This window comes from Sus scrofa, chromosome 8, assembly GCF_000003025.6.
Source record: "Sus scrofa isolate TJ Tabasco breed Duroc chromosome 8, Sscrofa11.1, whole genome shotgun sequence".
In the NCBI taxonomy this organism is placed as follows: domain Eukaryota; kingdom Metazoa; phylum Chordata; class Mammalia; order Artiodactyla; family Suidae; genus Sus; species Sus scrofa.
In genome coordinates this window covers 75,832,525-75,851,810 of record NC_010450.4, presented here as the reverse complement: position 1 = coordinate 75,851,810, position 19,286 = coordinate 75,832,525, and the positions used below count along the sequence as shown (strand labels likewise).

The 19,286-nt window shown below is 44.4% G+C and overlaps 1 protein-coding gene across 21 annotated transcripts in view; it reads left to right on the top strand.

Moving 5' to 3' along the window:
• TRIM2 (tripartite motif containing 2) overlaps window positions 1–19,286 on the top strand; it is a 169,469-nt gene that overhangs the window by 88,002 nt on the left and 62,181 nt on the right. Inside the window, exon 1 of one of the 21 annotated variants that reach the window (XM_013998067.2) lies at window positions 15,076–15,437. The exons of 17 other annotated variants lie outside the window; for them this stretch is intronic. In XM_013998067.2, the coding sequence (XP_013853521.1) occupies window positions 15,435–15,437 (3 nt within the window). In that variant the 5' untranslated portion in view covers window positions 15,076–15,434. Of the gene's footprint in view, window positions 1–15,075; window positions 15,438–15,470; window positions 15,487–19,286 lie in introns of those variants that run through there. 3 more of the 21 variants (XM_013998064.2, XM_021101495.1, XM_013998074.2) reach the window with 3 other exon arrangements.

The following is a 19,286-nucleotide window of genomic DNA, read 5'->3' as shown; positions in this document are numbered from 1 at the left end:
TAGAGGTGTTAGTGTGACATCCGACCTTGAGGGCTGCTCAGCACTTCGGTCGGGCTGGATTAGCAGATTCTTTATCCAGTAATGATAGCAGGACATGAAAACACAGTTTTTATTTTTCATTTTTTCAAGTTTTATTGAAGTATAGTTGGCTTACAATGTTGTGTTCATTTCTGCTATGCCCCAAAATGATTCAGTTATATATGCACACATCCATTCTTTTTCAGATTTTTTTTTTTTTTTTTTGTCTTTTTGCTATTTCTTTGGGCCGCTTCCGCGGCATATGGAGGTTCCCAGGCTAGGGGTCCAATCGGAGCTGTAGCCACCAGCCTACGCCAGAGCCACTGCAACGCGGGATCCGAGCCGCGTCTGCAACCTACACCACAGCTCACGGCAACGCCGAATCGTTAACCCACTGAGCAAGGGCAGGGACCGAACCCGCAACTTCATGGTTCCTAGTCAGATTCGTTAACCACTGCGCCACAACGGGAACTCCTTTTTTCAGATTCTTTTCCCATATGGATGATCACGGAATGTTGGGTAGACTTCCCTGTGCCATACAGCAGATCTCCATTGATCAGTCATTCCCTATACAATAGTGTACATAAATGCCAATCCCAAACTCCCAGGCCATACCTCCCCACCACCTGTCCCCTTTGGTAACCATAAATTTGTTTTCAGCGACTGTGAGTCTGTTTCTGCGCTGTGAAAAAGTTCATTTGTCCTCTTTTTAGATTTCACATATAAGTGATATCATATAATGTTTGTCTTTCACTGTCTCACTTCACTTAGTATGCTAATCTCCAGGTCCATCCATGTTGCTGAAAATGGCATTATTTCATTCTTTTTTATGGCTCAGTAATATTGTGTATATGTACCACATCTTCTTTATCCATCCTCTGTTGATGGACATTTAGGTTGTTTCCAGGTCTTAGCTATTGTAAAGAGTAATGCAGTGAACATTGGGGCACATGTATCTTTTCAAATTATGTTTTTCTCCAGATAGGTGCCCAGGAGTGAGATTGCTGGATCATATGGTAACTCTGTTTTCAGTTTTTTGAGGAATCGCCATACTGTCCTCCACTGTGGCTGCACCAATTTACATTCCCACCAACAGTGTTAGAGGGCTCCCTTTTCTCCACACCCTCTCCAGCATCTATTGTTTGTAGATTTTTTGATGATGGCCATTCTGGCTGGTGAAAGGTGGTACCTCAAAGTAGTTTCAATTTGCATTTCTCTGGTAATTGAGCATCTTCATGTGGTTTTTGGTCATCTGCTCACTTCTTTGGAGAAATGTCTATTTAGATCTTCTGCCCATTTATTTATTTATTTTTTGATGGGGTTGTTTTTGTTTTTTTGATATTGAACTGCATGAGTAGTTTTTTAAAAATGTACAAGAACAGATTTGATTCTCTGCATGGCTTTCTAAGAAAGCCTTTGCATTTCCTCTGGGCCAAGGGAAATGAGTTTAATTATTAATTGCAGTGTATCTGGAATATGGCCTTTTTATAGCTTTAGAGAAAAAAATGTCTGGCCTGCGAGGAATTTGATATGAACTAAAGAATAAAAACCTCAGAGTTCCCGTCATGGCTCAGTGGTAACGAATCTGACTAGCATCCATGAGGATGCAGGTTCGTTCCCTGGCCTTACTTAGTGGGTTAAGGATCCGGCGTTGCCGTGAGCTGTGGTGTAGGTCACAGCTGCGGCTCGCATCTGGCATTGCTGTGGCTGTGGTGTAGGCCAGCAGCTCCAGCTCTGATTCAACCCCTAGCCTGGGAACTTCCATATGCCGTGGGTGTGGCCCATAAAGTCCAAAACATCTGTAGAGAAAGTGTGCTGATTTGAAACCACATTTATTTTTAATTGGTGTTGAACTGAGATAGTATGCTCGTCTCTCCGGAGCATGCACTTGTTCCTGGAAGATGGTGACTGAGTGTGGACCCCTGAGCAGTGCCCAGCCCATAGTAGAGTGAAACTAAAAACTGGTGAAGTGGGTGGGAAAGGGGGAAAGAGTGGGAAAAGTGGGGAGGGAGAGACAGAGAGAGGAAAGTCATTATCCAGGATGAGTCAGGAGGTCCCGGCATTGGCCTTCAGGTGGATGGCTCCACCTGGCTCACCAGGTACCAGATCTCACAAGATTCCCGGGGCCTGGCATACCCGCCCTGGCTGGTGTGTACACCCCCTGCCATGGCCTAGATGCTCCCCAGCCCCTGCCCCCCTTGCCATTGGTGGCCCTGTGCCTCCTGGCACCTGACCCAGGAGAGATGGGCGAGCCAGTGTTTGCTGTGGAGGGCTTCCGTTCAGAGGGGGACGTGGAAGGGAGGCCTCCATTCTCACAGCCAGAGAGGATGACTTTCGTCAAAGGGGAAAGTGGCTCTGGGAAGGGGCCCAAAGATGTCCTTTCTCTGCTTAGCTTTCTAAGAAGGCTGCTGATGCTAAAGGCAAGACACTGGCTGCTGACCAGCAAAAGGTCCCAGGGCCCTTTTCCACAGGAACTAAGGACTGGGGGCTGGAGCAGAGACCCTCTTCCTTCCCAGGGCTGGCCTGCGAGTAGGAGTTAGTGTGACTCACTAAGAGCAACAAAGTAGCTGCAGCCTCTTCCTTAACTGTGTCAAAGCCAGCCAGGAGTCCCCTGCCCACCCTAAGTGGGCGAGGAGGTTGTGTCCTGCCAGGATGATAAAAGTGGATGGATACATCATTTCTGATTTTACTGGGTTCTGCCCACTATTTATTTATTTATTTATTTATATTTACTTATTTGGCTGTGCTCCCGGCATGCAGAAATTCCCGGGCCAGGGATCAAACCTGCACCTCAGCAGCAACCTGAGCCATTGCAGTGACAATTCCGGATCCTTACCTGCTAGGCCAGGAACTGCCGCACTCTTATTTATTGATTTATTTTAGTTGGCTAAGAAAAGATTTAATGAGGAGTAGTGTGTTATTAGTCTAGTGATGCATCCAAAAATAAATGTTTATTGAGACTACATGAGCAGGCTCTAGGAATACAAAAGGGAATCATTAGTCATTCCTAAAGAGCTTGAATCTAATAGAGGTGATATTATTTTTTGGGGGGGCACACCTGCAGCATATAGAAGTGCCCAGGCTAGGGACTGAATCGGAGCCATAGCTGCCGGCCTACACCACAGCTACAGTGAAGGTTCCCAGCCACCTCTGCCACCTACACCACAGCTCATGGCAACACCGGATCCTTAACCCACTGAGAAAGGCCAGGGATCTAACCTGCATCCTCATGGATACTACTCAGGTTCGTTACTGCTGAGCCATGGGAACTCTACTTTTTAAAAATGTATTTATTTTGGCCACACCTATAGCATGGAAGCTCCCAGAAACTGTGCCACAGCAGCAACCTGAGCCACTGCAGTGACAATGCTAGATCCTTAACCCACTGAGCCGTGGAGAACTCCAAGTAGAGGCAATACTGTAGTACTGATACTCTACTAATATGTGAACTGACTGCTTGCCATGTGTTGGAGGCTGGGGTTAGGGTCTCTTCATAGACGAAAGTATTTAATTCTCACAATAACTCAATGAACTCGGTTATTATCCCCATTATACAAATGAGGAAATCAAGGCACAGAGAAGTTAAATTGCTTAAAGTCCTAAGTGGCAGAGCCAGAACTCAAATCTGCCCTGGCCCTGGGGCCCATATTCTCCACTGTTGCTCTGTCATGGTGACTTGAGCCTTGCTGGGCATGGAGCAGGGTGCTAAGGCGCTTACAGGCTATACCATTTAACCATCACGACAGCCTTACACGGTGATGTTACTGAAAGTGGGGTCCAGCTGCCCGCCATTCTAAACCCAATAAAGAGGCAAGGTTGGTGGAAAGGAAAGTTTGCTTTCATTCAGACGCTGGCAGCAAAGGGCAGCGGAAGAGGGTGGGAGGGACCGATGAAGTCATATCCAAAGGCTGACTCCCCTCACTGACAACCTGACAACCAGTGATCAAGACCTTTTAAAGGAGAGATTGAGGAGTGTGCAGGTGGAGGGAGCGGACTGCATGCAAAAACCAGCACAGTCAGCTCCGACCATCATCTTGAAATTGGTTCTTCAGTGGTCTGATCAGCGTCATCTTGGTTATTTTAAGGACAGTTAGTCTTTAGTTCCAGGGTTGGGGTTTGTTCCCATTTCTTTGAGGCCAGTTCTCAGAATTGTGGCAGCTTGGGTCATGGCTACATTCTGGTCATCATGAAATTAACTTCTTCCATCTGGTGGGTGTTTTCAGTATCCACAAGACAGTTCGCAAGATATGGCTCCGAATATTCCCTATAGTCCTTGAGAAGGAACGGAAGGTCCTTGACTTTGTTCAATGGCTACACTACTATTATTTGGCTTTATTTGACTGTTTTCTTTTGTTTCTGCATTTTCTCACTTCTCTGATTAAACTTATTCTTTGGCTGAATATTTCCCATAGACAAAAGGCAGGTGGAGGACGTGGAGGGGCGGCGGGGTCCAGCTCTTTTTTAGTGACAGTTTACAAATGAGCTTACAAAGGCCAAGAGCAGTCTGCATGAAGAGCAGAAACCAATGTGTCTTCAGAACCTGTGCCTTAATTACAGCTTCATGCTGACATTCACAGTGTGAGTCTAATATAGGTGACCAGTGTGGCGTGGGCCACACATGCTGCTTGGGAAAACACTCTCCTAGCTGTAGGTATGGGTGAGGCGGCCTCTTGCAGGTGATGTCAAGTTCTGCCATCCTCAGATTACTCACCCTCCCCAGGTGCCCAGGCGCCTACCTTTCACGTGGAAGCCCTGAACTCTCCAAGTCCTCGGGAAACTCAGGCATGTTAACAGGGGTGAGAAAGTCCCACCTTGACTTTGTGGCGCCTTGGTCATGTCAGCTCAGATGCAGAAGCAAACCTGTGGCTGGAAGGCAGGAGAGCCACAATACCAGGGGATGGGAAAGGCCCGGTGGGGGTACCCCTCTACCTCACAGCTTTTATTGCTGTCACCACAATAGAATGCCTGATGTTCCCCCACCCCCCACCCCGCCATGTCATCGCCACCACTTGAAATTGTTATGTGGAGTTATTAATATCAGTTATTATCTAGAGTGGTCCTGTCTGCCCTTGAGAAATAAGGTTAGAAAAAAAAAAAACCTCCAAGGGGTGGGGTGTGGGGAAGGAGGGGCGTGGCTGGGAAGAGATTCAAAGAGCGGATCCCTGCAAGCCTCTGAGGAGGCCCCTGGGGGAGGAGCCTGTTGCCATAGAAACCGCCGCCGGGCGCCGCGGGTGGGGACCCGTATGGTGTCTGGGCTTTGCCTAGCCTGGGAAGTCAGCGCTGTGGAGATTACTGCCTTGGAATGGAGTTCTAGAAGCGGAATTATGTGATCAGTCGACATGAACTTTTGTAAGATTCTCTCCGAACTACATGGTGGTAAAGAATAATCTGTTTTATGGGACAGAGAGGAAGGAACGTGGGGAAGAGGAAGGCGTATCTAGTAAGGCATCACTAGCTGCACACGCACATCCGCCACCGCCGGCTCCTGGCGCTGCGGTGTGGACACCGCCCCGATCCGATCAGGTCTGGCTGGGCATTGGCCTTGGCGGGGCAGTCGCCAAGGGAAATTGCCAGCCTAGAATCCCCGCCTCTAAATCCCACCCTGGTAGTCAGGGTGCCGCTGATGGGTGCAACAAGGTAAACCGCTGAGGCGGGCGGGAACTTGGCACCGCCTTAAATTTAATTGTCCAAGTGAAAAGTGTGATCATGAACCGGCTCAAGAGAAAAACACTATCTGGCCGTGATCAGTGTGGACCTGGGTGTCATTCAGGATCCAGCATTAGGACTGGGACGCTGTTTTCCAGGTATCCTCAGGACAGACAAGAGCAAAACAAAAGAGCAGTTTTGTTTGCTGGCTCCTGCTTGTTATTTTTATCATAGAGCAAGGCAGGGAATAAGGGAAGGGTGGTGTGGTGCCAGGGTGTCTGATGTGTGACGATGGATGGCATAGCCTTAGTATTTTGCTTCCGGCTCCGTGCCAAGGACACCTTCAGGCTGAGAAGGGGCTTTTGAAGGCTAATGAGAGGGAACTCGGACCGGGGCAGGGCAGCAGCACAGCTGTGTTTGCGGGTGCAAGCTGACAATCAGCCTCGGGAGACACAAAGGCTTTCCTTTGCTCTTATGGTTAGTACGCTTTGGCAAAGGATACAAAGCAGGAGATGCTGCATCTTCTTCCTATTTGGAGCCTAGAAGCTTCTTTGCCCCGTCACCCACCTGGGATCTGTCCCAGGGAGGAGAGCCAATGTATGCAGGGTTCACCTTGACACACCCAGCTACAGCCCCCTTTTCTCCACCAGTCTCCTAGGTACCTAGCCACAACCCAGCCCCACTAATGCACCACATAAACGAGGCAGACAGAACTTTCTCCGCTGATCTCAACGCTGTTGTCAAGGGAATAGTGCTCTGGGAAAGCCAGGTCCTTCTCAGGTGGGCCTGGGTCAGCCCAGGGCTCATGTTAGCATTTTACCCACAGTGGGCCTTAGGGTTGAATTATGTCCCTCAAAAAGGTATGTTAAAGTCCCAAACCCCAATACCTATGAATGTGACCTTATTTGGAAATAGGGTCTTTGCAAATAAAATCAAGTTATGATGAGGTCATATTCTAATGGCGTGGGGTGGGGTGGAGGCTGATCCAATATGACAGGTGTCCTTATATGTGGAGGAAGAAGATAGCCTTGAAACAGACCCTGGAGTGATATATTTATGGGCTAAGGAGTGCCTGGGCCTCTCAGACACTGGAAAAGATAAGGAAGACTTTTCCTAGAGTCTTTGGAGGGAATTTAACCCTGCTGATCTCCTGATTGATTTGACTGTTTGATTGATTTAGTCTTTTTAGGCCCACACCCTTGACATATGGAAGTTCCCAGGCTACAGGTAGAATTGGAGCTGCAGCTGCTGGCCTACGCCACAGCCAAAGCAATGCCAGATCTGAGCTACATCTGTGACCTACACCACAGCTCACGGCAACACCAGATCCTTAACCAACTGAGCAAGGCCAGGGATCGAACCCGCATCCTCATGGATACTAGTCCAGTTCGTTACTGCTGAGCCACCTCAGAAAATCCTTGATCCTCTGATATTTATACTTCTAATCTCCCAAAGTGTGAGGGAATAAATTTCCTTGTTATGTAAATTGTGCCAGTCTGTGATACTTTTGTTACAGCAGCCCTAAGAAACAAATACAGTAGGTAAAAATAGAAAATTCAGTTGTTCTAAATTTTAATGGTCCTCTGGTTTCAATAAATGACATTCCAGGTTTCTGAAAGAATACATTGCACAGATGGCCCAATCACAAATTCTGATTTTTATGAGCTTTTAGGGGAAAAAGGTGAGTTTCTTAAAGACTGGAGATAGGCAAATACACTTTTTATTTACAAAGGTGAAACCCACAAATTGTAGGCTAAGGAAGTCTTTTGAGCATAATTTTATAGGCAAATATTAATGGGCCAATTTAAAAAGAGAAAAAAGCATCATGTGTTCCGTAAGAATAAACTATACCAGACAAATGGGAATTCCTTTTTTTTTCTTTGCCTCGCTCATGGCGTGTAGAAGTCCTGGGGCCAGAGAGCGAACCTGCTTCACAACAGTGATCCAAGCTGCTGCAGTGACAATGCCAGATCCTTAACCTGCTGTGCCCCAGGGGAACTCCTGGAATTCTTTTTTGACAGTTATTAGACATGAATTCTGATTATTTAATATGATTCAAGATGACAAAAGCACCAATGGGTCATAATAAAAGAAGAAGTCCTAGATCAAGGAAGACTATGGGTCTCGATTTTTTCTGTGCAGCACAGACCCCACCTGGCTTACGTCATCAGGATTAGGCGGCACCACCTTGAAAGACATAGGCGGCTGGAGGTTAAGATACTGGGCAGGGGAGTTCGCTGTCGTGGCTCAGCGGTAGCAAACCTGACTAGGATCCATGAGGACAAAGATTTGATTCCTGGCCTTGCTCAGTGGGTTAAGGAGCCGGTGTAGCTGCAAAGTTTAATACAGGTTGCAGGTGCAGCCTGGATACCAAGTTGCTGTGGCTGTCGTGTTAGGCTGGTAGCTGCAGCTCTGATGCAGCCCCTGGCCTGGGAACTTCCATATGCTGCAAAAGAAAAAATAAAATAAAAAAAGATACTGGGCAGGGAGTCAGTTTGGTGTGGGTCATCTTTACTGCAAACCTTCTGCTGGTCTGGGAAGGCTGTGCTAACACTTGAGACCCAATCAACTCATCTGTGACTTGGAGGCAGGAAACTCTGTCCCCAGGAGAAGTTTTGAGAGATTCTGTTCACGTCTCCTTTGTTTTTGTGTCATTGGTGCCTGGTACACCAGCTGGCACATAACTATTTGTGAAATGGATCACTTTAGATGGTCCTTCTAAGGCCAGGCCAGTTCCTGTGGGTGTTCCTGAGCTATAACTGGGTCATCGGATCCCCTGGTTAATCTGTTTCTATCCACATAACCCCACTGGGTTAAGGCCAACTTGGACCATGTCTCTTCTTAAGGACACTTAAAGGGAAGATCCTTTCCGCTTCATCATCATTATTTTCAAACGGTCCTATTCGGTCTAGAACCTCCCCAAGGCCACTAAAGAATGGCCTCTAACTCCCAGGGCCTCTGCCAATGGAGAGGAAGGAGCCTCTCGGGGTCCAAGCCAAACCACTTACCCAAACTGGTTTGCAATGAGTCTGGACTGGCTAGAAGAGCCTGGTTCTGAGGGGTTACACCTGATGCTGACCTCTGGACCATCCTAACCACATCCCTTTTCTGGTCACTCAAGCCCAAACTGAAGGCTAGAAATAATTGTTCCTTACTATCTTCTTCCAGAAGACCATTTGGCAACAATTTTCTTTTCTTTTCTTTGTTTTTGTTTTTGTTTTTATGGCCACCCCTCGGCATACAGAAGTTCCCAGGCCAGGAGTCAAATTGGAGCTGCAGCTTTGGCTTCCGTCACAGCCACAGCAACACCAATCCTTAACACATCGAGCGAGGCCAGGAATCAAACTCCCATCCTCACAGAGACAATGTTGGATCCTTATCTTACTGAGCCACATGGGTACTCCTCAGCATCTGTTTTCATAATGGCATTCGAAAGCAAAGATTGGGGGGAAAAACTGAACTAAATGATGATTGCATTATAGGCAGACTTTATAGGCTCCGGATTTCAGGCAGCTTCATCTCTCCCTGAAACACATCGCCTCTCTAATCAGCTGGCTTTGTTCCACTGCTGAATTGCCTTTTAACTGTCCCAGCTTTTGACCATCCTTGAGGGGCACCATGGCACAGTGCAAGAGGAACTCTGCCAGCCTCAAGGCCTGAACTCTAATTCACCTCTGCTGCCTACCGGCTGCTCCACTCTGGGCTGGTCCTGTAACCTTTCTGAAGCTCAGTTTCCACTAAAATAATAACAATGTCTGCTCTTGTTACCCAGTCTAGGTCAGTACTGCTTGCTGCATGACAGGCAAATAAATTGAGATAAATTGCGGGGTAAAGAAGAGCATCTTTATTGGAAGGCCAACAGACCAAGAAGGCAGGGGACTAGTGTCCCAAAGAACCATCTTCCCCAAGTTAGAATTCAGGCTTTTATACCAAAAGGGGAGGGAGGGTGACTGGCTGTTGCAGACCTCTCCGGGCCAGAATCCTTTGTTCTTGCAGCTCTCCAGATCTGATCCCAATGATCATATAAACCTCCAACAAGACAAATGTTATTCTCTGTCCTGCAACTTTTTATCTCTGTATGAATGGAAAAGGGTTACACCTTTAAAAGTCAGAGGCTTGGGAATGGGCAATGCTATATATTTCAGACTATAGACCGCATTGTTAACTCGTAGCAAAAGTAATACAATACAAAAGTTACAGTAAAAGAAACAGATCCAATGGGGAGCCAGATTTCCCCTTCCCATTCTGTCTCTGGGTTTGCTTTGTGTTTTGAAGGTATTTTCTAAATGCTAAACCACTGGAGCTCCCATCCTGGTTCAGGGGGTTAAGAACTCAGCTAGCATCCATGAGAATGAGGGTTCGATCCCTGGCCTCACTCAGTTGGTTAAGGATCCGGCATTGCCGTGAGCTGTGGTATAGGTTGCAGGCACCGCTCGGATCTGACATTGCTGTGGCTGTGGTGTAGGCTGGCAGCTGAGATTTGACCCCTAGCCTGGGATTTTCATATGCCACAAATGCAGCCATAAAAAAAATCCAAAAAACCCCCCAAAAAGTCAATAAATTTCAGCTATCTCCAGGGAGCCTGCCAAACCCACTTTAGTTAGCACGTGTCCTATTCTTATGCATATGCACCATCTGTGTAACTGGCTGGTGACAGTTGACTCTAGTGTCTCTTTCAACTGGAAGGAAAGCAACGGCAGGCAAGACAGCACTAAGGATTCAGCAAGGTGGGCAGTGGACTCAATCCTCAGGCTCTTGGGCTCCTCTCTGCTCTTGTGGCCCCACACCCTGGCTGCACGAGATCTCAATACAAGCAAACTCCAACTCAGAAAAAAACTGAGCCTTTCTTTCTTTTTTTTTTTTTTTTGTCTTTTTGCCATTTCTTGGGCCGCTCCCTCGGCATATGGAGGTTCCCAGGCTAGGGGTCTAATCGGAACTGAAGCTGCTGGCCTACACCAGAGCCACAGCAACACAGGATCTGAGCCGCGTCTGCGACCTACACCACAGCCCATGGCAACGCCGGATCCTTAACCCACTGAGCAAGGCCAGGGATAGAGCCCGCAACCTCATGGTTCCTAGTCAGATTCGTTAACCACTGTGCCACAACAGGAACTCCTTTCTTTTCTTTTCTTTTTTTTTTTTTTTTTTTATTATAGTTGATTTACAATATTCTGTCGATTTCTGCTGTACAGTAAAGTGACCCAGCCATGCAGATATGAAACTGAGCTTTTCTACTACCAACAGCCACTACCACCAGCCCAGGCACATACCACTCCCACTTTCAATTGCCTGCTTCTTAATCCATCTCTACACTAGGTTGTGACCTTCCTGAGGCCTAAGAAACCATTCCATTCTTCTCTGTCTCCTCAATGTCTACTCAATGCCTGGCACACACTAGACATTCATGACTATGGGCTGGAATGAATGAGCGAGTGAGTGGTGAAACTACTCTGACTGCAAGCCCAGCAACAAAACCAAGGGTAAAAGAGACCCTCTCGGTTGTGTGCCCAGAGTGGGGCAAGAGAAGGAGAATGGTCAGAAGAGAGGATGTCATAGTGGAGGGATCAGCTTTTGGTGAACTTGGCTACCAGAGAGGTTCAGAAACACTAATGAGAAGAGGGGACTCCTATCTTAGCAAGTCAGGGTGTGCCGTGATGGCCTTTCTTAGGAAGAGAACAGTGTAAAGTGAAGTAGGGTTTGCCTGCCTGTCATTTCAAGAGTTGGTTCTGGAGTTCCCGTCGTGGCGCAGTGGTTAACGAATCCGACTAGGAACTATGAGGTTGCAGGTTCAATCCCTGCCCTTGCTCAGTGGGTTAACGATCCGGCGTCGCCATGAGCTGTGGTGTAGGTCGCAGACGCGGCTCAGATCCTGTGTTGCTGTGGCTCTGGTGTAGGCCAGTGGCTACAGCTCCGATTCGACCCCTAGCCTGGGAACCTCCATATGCCGAGGGAGCGGCCCAAGAAATAGCAAAAAGACAAAAAAAAAAAAAAAAAAAAAGAGTTGGCTCTAATTAAATTGTAAACTTCTAATACAGAACACACATCTACACCAACACCCCTACATACACAGATGTTTATAGCAGTATTATTCCTAATAGCAAAAAAAGAAAAAAAGGAAACAACCCAAATGTCCATCACCTGACAGATGAACAAACAAAATGTGCTATATCCCTACAATGGAATCATTGTCAGCCACGTAAAGGGGTGAAGTAGGGACCCATGCTACAACATGGATGAACCTTGAAACTGTTACACTAAGTGAATTAAGCCAGATGCCCAGGACTACATATTCTATGATTCCATTTATGTAACAGACCAGAATAGAGAAGTCTATAGAGACACAAAGGAGATTAGTGGTTGCTTAGGACTGTGGGGTATGGGAAGGTATAGTGGGTGAGAGCTAAAGGGTACAGCTCTTTTTTATTTAAATTGAGGTGTAGGTACAGTGTGTGTTAGTTTCAGCAACAGCAAAGTCAGTTACATAGGTATGTCTATGGATTTTCTTCAGAGTCTTTTCTATTATAGTTGATTACAAGATATTGACTATAGTTCCTGTCCTATACAGTAGGACCTTGTGTAAGTAGAAAGGGAGGGAAGTTTGTATCTGCTAATCTCAAACTCCTAGTTTCTCTCTCCCTCCCATCTTTCCCCTTTGGTGACCATAAGTTTGTTTTCTGGATCTGCAGGTCTCTTTTCGTTGTGTATATGAATTCATTTGTATAATTTTCTTAGACTCCATATATAAGCGATATCATAGGATATTTGTCTTTGTCTGACTTACTTCAGTTTTATAATCATTTCTGGGTCCATCTGTGTTGCTCACATGGCATTATTTCATTCTTTTTTTCTGGCTGAGTAGTGTACCATTGTATAAATACACCGTATCTTGAAACACAAATGCAAATTTTTTAAAACGCACAACAGCTAGGTCAAGAGACCTCTGCTACCTTTTTCATTCTTGGTATTTACCCAGAAAAGGGTTATAAGATATAGTTCTTCAAATAATGCTAATGACATTTCTCTGCTTTTTGTCATTCTAGTCATTCAGAGAAAAATCATATATGTCAACATTTATTTGATAACAGATGAACAGAATCTTCTGTTTTTCGATGATGCAAAAGGTTTCAGCTAAACATTCAGAAAGTTGTCAAACTTTACAGATTTACATAACTTGATTTCCTATCAAACATTCAACTGACTTTAAAAGGTTTTAAGAACATAAAAATGATCAGCAGCCCTAATTATTAGAGAAATACAAATCAAAACTCCAATGAGCTATTATCTCACACCAGTCAGAATGGCCCCCATCAAAAAGTGAACAAACAATTGAGGTTCCCGATGTGGCACCATGAGATTGGTGGCATCTCTGCAGTGCCAGGACACAGGTTTGATCCCACACCTGGCACAGTGGGGTTAAAGGATCTAGCATTGCCATAGCTGTGGCAGAGGTTGAAACTGCAACCTCCAATCTGATCTCTGGCCTGGGAACTCCATATGCCCTATATAAAAAAGAACATTTTGTATATAAAACAGATAACATATACACACTGCTATATATAATATAGATAACCAACAAGGACCTGCTATAGAGCATAGGGTACCATATTCAATATTGTATAATAACCAATAAAGGAAAAGAATATGAATATATATATATGTGTGTGTGTGTATTACTGAATCACTTTGCTGTACACCTGACACTAACACAACATTGTGAATCAACCCACACCTCAATAAACAAAACACTTACACCATACACAAAAATAAACTCAAAATGGCTTAAAGACTTAAACGTAAGACAAGACACCATCAAACTCCTAAAAGAGAACATAGGCAAAACATTCTCTGACATCAACCATGCAAATGTTTTCTTAGGTCAGTCTCCCAAGGCAACAGAAATAAAAACAAAAATAAACCAGTGGACCTAATCAAACTTACAAGCTTTTGCACAGCAAAAAAAAAAAAAAAAATCATCAAAACAAAGACAACTTACAGAATGGGAGAAAATAGTTGCAAACAATGCAACTGACAAGGGCTTAATCTCCAAAATATACAAACAACTCATTCAACTCAACAGCAAAAAACAAAAAATTGAAAAATGCACAGAAGACCTAAATAGACATTTCTCCAAAGAAGACATATGGATGGCCAAAAGGCACATGAAAAAATCTCAGCATCACTAATTATTAGAGAAATGCAAATCAAAACTACATTGAGGTACAACCTCAAACCAGTCAGAATGGCCATCATTAGTAAGTCTACAAACAACAAATGCTGGAGAGGGTGTGGACAACAGGGAACCCTCCTACACTGTTGGTGGGAATGTAAATTGGTACAACCACTATGGAAAACAGTATGGAGGTACCTCAGAAAACTAAATATAGAACTATCATATGATCCAGCAATCGCACTCTGGGGCATATATCCAGACAAAACTTTCCTTGAAATAGACACATGCACCCCTATGTTCATTGCAGCACTATTCACAATAGCCAAGACATGGAAACAACCTAAATGTCCATTGACAGATGAGTGGATTAAGAAGATGTGGGATATATATACAGTGGAATACTACTCAGCCACAAAAAAGAACAACTTAATGCCATTTGCAGCAACATGGACAGAACTAGAGACACTCATACTAAGTGAAATGTCAGAAAGAGAAAGACAAATACCATATGATATCATTTATGTCTGGAATCTAATATATGACAGAAATGAACATTTTTCACAGAAAAGAAATGCATGAACTTGGAGAACAGACTTGTGGTTGCCAAGGGGAAGGGGGAGGAAATGGGCTAGACTGGGAATGTGGGGTTCATAGATGCAAACTATTGCCTTTGGAGTAGATAAGCAATGAAATCCTGCTGTATAGCACAGGGAACTATATCTAGTCACTTGTAATGGAACATGATGGAGGATAATGTGAGACAAAGAATCAATCTGTCTATCTATCTATGTAACTGGGTCACTTTGCTGTGTCGCAGAAATTGACAGAACATTGTATATCAACTATAGTTTAAACAATTTTAAAGTAAATAAAAATATATATAAAAATAAAGCAAAAAATACAGAAAATAAAAATAATACTTAAAAATTTTGCATTTGTGTTAAAAGTTAGATCTTTTTTCCCCTTTATTTCAGGAAGTGTGCACTCTCACACTCCCCTGAAACACTCAATGTAGTTTTGAACTTTTCATACTTAGGTCCCCTGTGCCTAGTTTTCTTTCTGGCACATTTTCTCACTGCATCCCCTCCTGCTTATAGGCACATCCTCTTTCCTATTTGTAGCAGGCCTCCCGCCCCCGCCCCGTGCAACCCCCCGACCCCACCCCACCCCCGCCCTGTGCAGCACCCCCATCCCTGGTTAACCGGTTAACCGTGCAGCCACATTCCGGTGATGGAGCCCTGGGGCCCAGCGCGAGAGCGTGGAAACAGCTGACTGCTGACTCAGAAGGGAGAGCAAGCCGCCCACGAATCTCATTGCAGCTCGCTGCTGCATCCCTATCCCAGAATCCTTTGCTGGGTCTGCTGCAGTCTTTTCAACAGACGCTGAGTGAGAAAAAGATGTCCTGTGCGATAAAGATTGATGGGTTTGAATCCCAGCAGGGGTCTCCCACTTGTTAATGACCCAGAAAACATTCCTGCCGACTTTTCTGAGCCTTCTGTTATTTCCTTCATTTTTTTCTCTTCTTCTGTTCTGTTCATGAGCTGGCACATCACCACATAGAGCAGAAGATATGCTGGGCTTCTGATGATGGCTGCACTGCATGGTAGGGAATTTTAACCACTCTCTTCGCATGGTGCTTCCAAACTTGAGAGGTTAGCAGAACTGGGCATTGTTCTTTGGGTTTGCCGCGGGGCTGCAGCGCCAGGCTGGGGAGGATTTCATTCTTTGCCTTGGTGATTAGTCTGTCTGCAGAAATGGGTAGGTTGTAAATGTTCGGATTGCTTAGTCTTCTGCCAGGTGAATAACTAATTTCTCCTGCTGTCTTTGGACCGCTGGTCCTCGCTTCCCCCCCCCCCACGCCCTTCCCCCGGTGATGCTATATTCTCTGTAAGACCAAGGGAGACCCACTCTATGCTTAAACAAAGGCATCAAATTATCAAGAATAGGGAGAAAGTCACGAAAGATTTTTCCTGTCAAGTTTCTAATGTGATCTGACCAGATTTTTTTTTTTACTACTCTCATTTTAATGTATATATCAACCTATTTTAAATATAAGATTCTCCCACCTCGTGCATCTCTCTGTGGGGTACGAAGATGGGGATGAAAGATTTAATTTGCAGGATTCCTTCCTCAGTACCCCAGGGTGGAGGAGAACGTGCCATTTGTCCCTTCCCCCACCGTGTCCTCTGTTAGAGAAGCCTGGGGTCTGAGGGCCACGGTTCCCAGTTACCAATGGAAACCCCATTCATTCATAATGCATGACTCGACCCTCTGAATCCTGAATGCCATTGATCAGAAAATATGCGAGAGATCATTTGGGGTCTTTCTGATTTTTTTTTTCCTTGCCTTTGAAATAGGCTCAAATCTGGGTGGAGTTCGGTGGTAGCCTTACACAGAAAGGGGGAAAAAAAACTTGACTTGCGCCTTAGGTTTGCTTCCTGCAACAGTGAATATCATTTTTGTATCTGAGAGCTTTTTCTACAATGATGCCCCACCCTGCCATTATTCCTCATTTGGGGGGATAGGAAAGCAAATAGGAAAGCTACTCATTTTAAAAAGTGAATGTTAATTCGTGGCTTTCTGAACCCAAAGGTGAAATGATGTTTTTGTCTTAAGAAAAGATGGTTTCAGCGTCAGAGCTTTAAGGAACAGATCGAGATTCAGAATGAGGCATTTAAAAAATTATTCGCTCAATTCTTTGGCTCAGCTCATTTTACAGTAGTTTTATTCCTTGTGGATGAATTGTTAGAGGCTTTTTATTCTTGGTTCTGTTTTAAGTAGAATATGTAAAGAGAGCCATTTGTTTGCCCAGATTCCGCATTTGATTTCTTCAGTACTGGGATTCGCTCCTGCCTACTGTGAACCAATTTTCTGGTGCCTTTCAGTATTTTGGGCCAGATGCTTTAGCGGTGCCGTTCCTAACCCACTGTAGTGTTCAGTAATGCATGCCCCTCCCCAACAAGCACACAATGAGAAGTTTCATGGGCGCTGTGGGATGAGGAAGAGAAAGCAGCTTTCTGTTGCAGGGATGTGAATAGTGGCCTTTCCTAAACCTCTAAGTATTTCCTTCCAGTTTCTCCTGGAAAGACACAAGGGATTAGCATCAGAAAGGTTAAAACATGGCTGAGTGTAAAAAGGTTCTCTGATAGAATATGTTCTGTTTCAAGAAACAGGACTGCAGCCTCTATGTAACCCACTCATTTTAAAATGGAAAATAAAATCCCTACACATTTTCACAATAATTAATATTCTAATCACGGAGATGACTTAATTTTCATCTTCTGTGATATGAGTTTGGTAGATTCTGCTGCTTGTGAAATAAAGTAAAACATACTTCTTTGTCTAAGAAATGCAGATATCCTTTACTTGGATATCTTTAGGCATTAATTTCTCCAAACTTAGGACTTTCTTTTATCTATCTTTATTAAGTGGAAAAAAGCCCTAAATATATAGCAATTTTTTTAATTTAAGCTTAATTTTTAAGACTCCCTTATGCCTTTTTTTCATTCTCTGATAACGCTAAGACCTTAACCAAACATTTGTATGTTTAGTAAGATATATGGAAGAGAACTTTAAAAAAAATTGCTACCACATGATTAAGTATTTGATATTTTTTTCTTTTAAAAAGAAAAAATTACTGCTAATTGTGGCAAAATTCTAATTTGCACTAATCTGTAATTGCTTTAAAAAAATCTCCGATGTCATCTGTGCCTCTTTATTTCTTATATAAGGACTTTAGTGTAGATTTTAGTAGAATATGCTCTATAATGGGCTTGACTCTTGGGGTTCTTTGAATATTATTATTGTGTAGATTATCTGAATTTAACAGGTCAGGTTTTCTCCTAGAATTTGGAGATTTAGTTTAGACCAGGGAAGCCCAATATAATTATTCAAATAGCGTCATTGAAAGAAACACTCACTCCTGTGTTTTTTTTTTTGCTAGGCTGTCCACCTTTTTCTTATTTTACTGTCTTCTGCCTTTATACTCTCAATAGCTTCTATTCTTCTGTTAAGTCCTTTTTATTATTACCCTTGAAAAACATGTGAATTTAAGTAAACATTTATTCTAATCAACAGCAGATTTAAATAATATGCTCCCTCTCCACCAGGGCAAAAATGATGGCTTTTGCTGTTCGGTAGCCCTGTGTCTTTTGCAGTTCTGATGCAGAATAAATTTCCCTTCCTCCTTCCTGCGAATCTCACCCAACTCCCAGAGTTTAGGGCTCTGGCTGCCCTCTGCCTTTTCTGGGAATATTCAGCCTCTTCATGTGGTCCCCAAGGAAAGCAAGGAAGAGGCTTGGCAAGGTGATAGATGAGGGGAGGGGAGCCCCAAGCATCTTGACTGTCCCAGCATCTTGACAGTAAGATGAACGCCAATTAGCCTGACCACTTAACACTCCAGCACACAGCCTCAGCCTCCTGGAACTTAGAAAACCCCAAGCAAAGCTTAGGAACTGCTGCAAAAGGCAAGGCCTTTTATGAAGAAGGTTACTTCCAGTAAGGAAAGAAGTAGGGGAAACAGGTATAGAGACAAATTGGGGGCTTGGCTTAAAAATCAGCTTCGGAGGGGAGACCCCAGCAATCTCGGGAAGCCGTCATACCGCTGACTCTGGAACGAAGGAGAACCCTGGGAGAGCTGGGACACACCCTTCCCTGGAAACAGAAATTAAAGTCCCTGGCCTCCTGGCACCCCCACCCCCACCCCAGCACACACATCCACACACTCACACGCCTACTGCTGTCAAGAATGATATTGCATCTGGCTTTTCTAATTTACAAAATGGCCCATGTGGGATAGAGGCTTGATTTAACTGGAAATAGGTCACCCTGTTTTAATTTCACCGAAGACTGGCCTCTTTTCTTCCCTCAGTAACAGTGTGGATTTCATTATAGGTGAATGATAAGATGCTCATACATTGGAAAAATTAAACAAATATGTTTTTAAAAGTGTAGTTTAATCTGTGTCTTGAGCTCTAGATAACACCTGCTCTGCCAGGTAAAAAGTAGCCTATTGTGAATTGCAGATACTCCTTAGTGGTTCAAGATCTCTTTTCTGTAAATGTACCCGAAGATTTTTTAATTTCTTGGGGGAACTGATTTTCGCCCATCTGCCCCATTGTCATGGGCCCAAGAACAACAACAACAAAAATGTGCCTAAATTAATAAATAAATTCAGCTAAGTAGCAACAAAGAGAAGCCATAATCCAGGCATGCCATACAGTTAAACAAAAGAAATGGAATCTCGTGCCTTTAGGATGATGTGTCATCAAATGTGCTGCCTCTTACCCACAAATTATGTTACAATTTTATTTTCTGAAGGACTCTTGACCTGTGTCCTAGCCAGACAAGTTTTCTCCAAGTCTCTTCCTTTTTCCAGAAGAGTGCTTTCCGTCTGTCTTTTCTCTCCCATCCTCTCTCACTGCTCCTCCTCACACTATGTCAGCAGTAAAGG